Source organism: Triticum dicoccoides, chromosome 5A (assembly GCF_002162155.2).
Source record: "Triticum dicoccoides isolate Atlit2015 ecotype Zavitan chromosome 5A, WEW_v2.0, whole genome shotgun sequence".
NCBI classification, from domain to species: Eukaryota; Viridiplantae; Streptophyta; class Magnoliopsida; order Poales; family Poaceae; genus Triticum; species Triticum dicoccoides.
Window position 1 is genome coordinate 684999295 of NC_041388.1, and position 5815 is coordinate 685005109.

The 5815-nt window shown below is 51.9% G+C and overlaps 1 protein-coding gene across 1 annotated transcript; it reads right to left on the reverse strand.

Annotated features, from left to right (window-relative positions):
- Positions 1-332: 332 nt before the first annotated feature.
- LOC119304138 (transcription factor bHLH57-like) lies at positions 333-3501 on the reverse strand. The gene is made up of 4 exons (XM_037581304.1): positions 3074-3501; positions 2262-2663; positions 1793-2170; positions 333-871 (listed from the first exon to the last, which is right to left on the reverse strand). The coding sequence occupies exons 1-4, from the start codon at positions 3473-3475 to the stop codon at positions 782-784; spliced, it is 1272 nt and encodes a 423-aa protein (XP_037437201.1). The 5' UTR covers positions 3476-3501; the 3' UTR covers positions 333-781.
- Positions 3502-5815: the final 2314 nt, after the last annotated feature.

A 5815-nucleotide genomic window follows, 5' to 3' on the forward strand; every position in this document is an offset into this window, starting at 1 on the left:
CGGCTATGGCGAGACCAAAAGCCCTCGCGTCACCCGCAATGATGGAACAGCACAGGGCAGGGCAGGCATTGACCCGCCAACGCTGCCGTGCTACGCCGAGCGTGTCGCGTAGGGCTACGCACAGGCACAGGCACAGCTAGCCCTGATGCCGATAGCCCCCTCCCAGAGGCAAAGTCCAGCGCTAGAGTACACGGCAACAGCGCCCGATGAGGCAAAGCCTGCCCCTCCTCCCCAAGAGGGGCAGAGGCAAGAGGCAGAGCCCGGCTGCAGCGACAGCACAGGACGCGCGCGCGGGCAGGCCATGGCAGAGAGGCGCATGCATGCGCCGCACGGAATCGAACAGCGATATCAGATTCGTGGCAGTACGATAGAGAATGGATGGATGCAACCACACGGCGACCGGAGCGCACAGCGAAGCTCGAGGGCCGAGGAAGAAGAAGAGGAAAAAGGAAAAGGAAAAAGGTGCACTGCTCCTTGCTCTTCTCCCCTGCCGCGGCCGGCCGGGTGAGCAGCGGCCGTGCAGCAGTAGAGCAGAGGTAGCGAGCCTGGGCCAGCCGGTGCTGTGCTGTGCATGCAGCCGTGGCCGCAGGCCCGCCGCCCTCTGACGCCATCGCCGTCCTCCGTGCTCATCTGATCTGCCACTTTGACTTATCGTCGCTTACTACGTGTTGCAAGCCCATCTGCTCGCTCGGGCTCCTTGAACTACGGGGTAGTACGTGTTAGCTTCGGCGTCGTCGGCGTCGTCGTCGCCCACTCGCCGTCCGGCCGGCGCGCGCCTCAGCTAGCAGCATGAGCCGGCGGCGTAGGCGAAGATCTGGTGCACCACCGTGGCCACCTCGTCCGCCGTCGACACCTCGCACCCGTCCTCCATCTGCAGAGTCATAGAAACACACGGCATTAGAAGCAACCACAAAATTCACCGTAGAAAGTAGAAACCACTCTACACGTAGGGGAAACATGGCTCCGGGGATACGTACAAAGTTTGTTAGGTCTGGCATGCATGCATGCATGCATGCAGTCTGTGTATTTAGGTTGTTTTGTTCGTTTGATCCATGACAAGAGGAAAAAGACACGGGACGAAAGCTGGGGCTTGCAACCACGTAGTTGTCGATTAAGCAGAGCTGTCTGTACGGTGTACCCGGCGGCGTCCATCGTATTCCAAACGCTCCAGCTACATACTCCAACCCACACCATCTCCAACGGAAAAGTGTACGTACGTACGAGTGGCCACTGCCGATCTCGCTCGAAATCCAAAAATGCTACACCTCGAAATCCCACGCACGCCACGCTCCAGTCCATCCGCAAAAACGGCGAGTTCGCTTTCCGCAGGCAGGTACCACACACGATGACGCGCGCGACACACATCATGCACCATGGAACCCAGACACATCTCTAGTGTAGTAATCAGTTTTGTCAATTTTGATTCTACCCTAGCTTTTTATCCAACGAAAACCAAGACTCATTGACTGTACTCAGTACAAGTAGCAACCAATTTCAATCTATTTTTGAATTAGCTTGTTTTTCTCAAACCTCGTTCACATTTCTAAGGGCGTGCGTTCTACTGTGGATCAAGCTACGGACCAAAAATAGGGTAGCCTTTGTTTCCTAGTAATCAAATGGCTAAGGCAACTATCGTCTGTAATGAGAACAAAATGGCCACAATTTGCGGCAGTGAAATACAGTGAAGAACGAAAACGCTGGAGCAGGAAAGCAACGGGCGGGGCGGTTAAAGTTAAGCAAAGTCAAGATGAGACGTTAAATTGGTGTAGCTTTGAGATGACTGATTAGCTACCTTAAGGTTGAAGCAGTAGACCACGGCGTCGTGGCCCACGGAGGTGACGGCGAGGTGCAGCACGGCCATGCGGAGGTTCTCCATGGCGGCCACGGCGCGCACGAGCCGCCCTGGCCACCGCCTCCCCGCGACGCGCAGCCGCACGTGGCCCCCCACCGCGGCCATCGCCTCCACGTCCACGCCGCCGCCGATGCCGCCGACCTGGGAGAAGCTCGTGTACTGCGGCGACACGAACACGCCGTCCGACGCCGCCGTGGCCGCCGTCCCCACGGGCCCCTCACCGCGCTGCGCCGCCGCCAACGCCTGCAGCGCCACCAGCTGCTGCTCCAGCTGCTTCACGTAGTCGATGGCTCCCCCCACCACCGTCGCCTGGTCACCCTAGGGTGCATTCATTGCAGACGTACGTAAGACCGGGGAGGGTTCTTGCGGCGACAAATTAATCTCATTTGATGAGTGCGAGATGGCTTACTCGTGGGATGTAATCGGAGGGGATGAGGGCGCGGAGGGAGGCGAGGTGGTCGTTCATGAGGCGGCGACGGTTGCGCTCGACGGCGATGTGTGTCATCCGCTGGCACTCGGCCTCCTCCGGCTTCTTGCGCTTCTCCGGCGGGGGCGCGCGCGGGCGCGTCCGCGGCCGCTTCCTCCGCTTCGTCGCCGGCGCCTCGACCACCGGGGGCGCCGGCAGCTGCGTGACGCAGCTCTCGAGCAGGTCGACGTCGGACGCAGCCGGCCGGCACGCGAAGCCAGCGGCGGCGCCGTAAGACTCCCGCTTCACCCCTGGTCCGCCGTCCCCCATGGTGGCGCCCTGGAGCAGCGCCAAGAAAGGCACCTGCGCGGCGCTGGCGCTCGCCGCCGCCTGGTCCGCCCAGCACTGATCCATCACCACCACCACCACCATGAGCCGAGAAGAAGAACACGCAACAGCACAGGGAAGAAAGCAACACGTTAGCAAGAAGAAGCAACCGCGGCAAGGCCATAAAAGAGACGCTACGACGAGGCATTGAATGGCGCGAGCGTGCGCGGACAGGGCTAGTTACTGAGGCTAGCCATTGGAGTGGCACCGGGGAAGGAAGAAACGAGGCACTAAACTAGAGTAAACGCACGCAGGAGAAGGGAAGGGAAGGGAAGGGAAGCTGCCATGCCGCAGCGAGCGGCGAGCGAGCAGTGGCAGTTAATACGGCGCTCGCTCCATACCAGAGAGCTGGAACGGAAGCTGCGCGCGCGCACGCGCGCTCAATTACTGAGGCGAATTGAAGGGGAGGACGGAGGTGCGGGGCTTACCAGGGAGGTGATGATGGGGCCTTGCAGCTGCATCCTCTCCATTACTGTTAGACGGAGTGTGTCTCCACACCAAACAGGGGTGGCAATAACTGCGCTAATAAGTAATGAGCCCCTGGGGCAGCGAGCGAGCAACAGCAGCTCCTCCTCCTCTCTTGCTGCTCCTCCTCTCCTCCTTCTTCTCCAGTGTAAGTGGAGCAGCTCTACTGTTGCAATAAATATGGGCTCCCCTCCCTCCCTCCCTCTCCACTCTACAGCTGGTGCTACTTGTAGCAGCAGTGGCAAGGCAAAGGCAAGGGAGGGCAACAACCTAAGATAGGGGACGGAGGAGTTGTCTCTTGTTGCATGTGTGGGGGTGAGAGGGAGAGAGAGAGATGGATGGATGGATGAAGCTGGGTAGGCCATGGCAATGGCAGTAGGGATTAATTCGAAGCGATTGATCAGTGTAACAAGGTAATGAGTTATTGACGGTGCAGGCAGCGGCAGGGGACTGAGGAGGAAGAGGGGATTGGCGCGGCGGATTTGTCCGGCCCGAGGACAGCGGCAGGCGACGGGTGGGGGCCGGCAGCTCCGCCCGCTTTGCGCCCCTGGCTAGGCCGCCGTCCACGGAGTACATTTCTGTAAAAATAGAGTTTTTTTTTTGTTGGGAACTTGTAACACACGGCTTTTATTTATGTTTGAAGGCCAGATCGCTCGCATGTGTTTCATCCGGATGTGAAGTGGTGTTTTCAGCGGACCCTGAGTATATGCACCTGAATGACCAGTGAAATGTATAAAATGTTCAGAAAAACAAACATTATCGAATGCTTCCCTTGCATGCCAAGTTTCGTAAAGGAAAAGCATTCCTAATGTTCCGCGCAGATGATCCAAAATTGCTATTTTGAAGGGGACTGCTACGCGTCGGCTCGCGCGAGCTGTTTGATTAGGCACAATCTAGATTGAATGTTTTCCTCTATTTTGCAACAGAGACCTTGTTACGGAAACATTTTGTGAAAAAAGAATAGGTTGCGGACTATTGTTTTTGTAACATTGATTGTGTTGCGGATTGTTTTTTGCAACAATGTCTTGTTACCGAATTTTTACATTTTTTTGCAACAGAGGTCTTGTTGCCGAAAACATTTGTAACAAAGGTTGTGTTGTAGATTTTCTTTTTGCAACAAAGATAATGTTACAGATTTTTTTTAATAATAGATATTATGTTACAGAAATTTTTAGTCCGCATCGTGGTGCCACTGCGGCATTTCCTATGTTTCAGAAACATGAATGATGTTGCAAAATCCTAATGCATACAGTGGGTGGGTTGGCTTCCGTGGACGGCGGATGCGAGGCGTAGAATCTGTACATACACATGGACTGTTTGATCAAAAGTGATCCAACGGCTCCGCGCACGGCAGATGCGAGAGCACGATCCGCCAGTTGAAAGGTAACGTTTCCCTATTTTTAAAGCATTTTGAAGCACTATTTTTTTTCTTTAAACCTCTCTGGATGTCATCCCATCATGAAACTTTGCATGCATGTGAAACATTCACCAATGTTTGTCACAAATTAAATTCAGATTTTTTGTAACTATGTTTTCACATTTAACCACGCAGGAGCAGGACAAGTTTGATCTTGTAGCACCTTTTTACGGTAGATCATCCACCAATTGCACCCATTACTTCGAGGATAGTCCCCAAGAACAGCAACAGAGGGGAAAGGATAGCGTTTTGGTGCTCGGCCTACATGGAGACTTTTTTCTGAAACATTCAAAAATCAAAAATCCATATGACATATAAATGTGTACTACACATGTATAAAGTTTCATCGAAAAGTACATTGATTCATGAGCTACAAAAAAAAGAGACAATAGTTGGTTTTATATAGTGAATAGTTTGTGTGCACATACTATTCACCGTTTTCAATGTCAGCGATTTGTCTTTTTTGTGTAGCCCGCATGTAAGTACATCCGTATGATATTGTGGATTTTTTTTCAGAATTTTTGAAGCACTGAAACACTTGTTTTGTATGTTTCAAAAAAACGAGCTCCGTGTACCTGGAGTACCAAAACAAATTTTCAGTCTCAAACATATTTAGAATTTTTGATCATGGTGTCTCCAACGTAGTGATGTCTACTACGCAACCTTCTTCTTGTAGATTCGTGTTGGGCCTTCAAGCGCAGAGTTTTATAGAACAATAGCAAATTTCCCTCAAGTGGATGGCCTAAGATTTATCAATCCGTGGGAGGCGTAGGATGAAGATGATCTCTCTCAACAACCCTGCAACCAAATAACAAAGAGTCTCTTGTGTCCCCCAACACACCCAATACAATGGTAAATTATATAGGTGTACTAGTTCGGAGAAGAGATGGAGATACAAGTGCAATATGGATGGTAGGTATAAATTTTTGTAATCTGAAAATATAAAAATAGCAAGGTAGCAAGTAACAAAAGTGAGCGAAAACAGTATTACAATGCTTAGAAATAAGGCCCAAGGTTCACTCCAAAGTCACTAATAGCGAAGAATAAACGAAGTGATTATTGTAAGGTACAAAACCACCTCAAAGTTATTCTTTCTAATCGATCTATTGGACTATTCTTATAAATGTCACAAACAGCCCTAGAGTTCGTACTAAAATAACACCTTAAGACACACATCAACCAAAACCCTAATGTCACTTAGATACTTCAATGTCACCACAAGTACCCGCGGGTTTGATTATACGAAATGCATCACACAATCTCAGATTCATCTATTCAAACCAACACA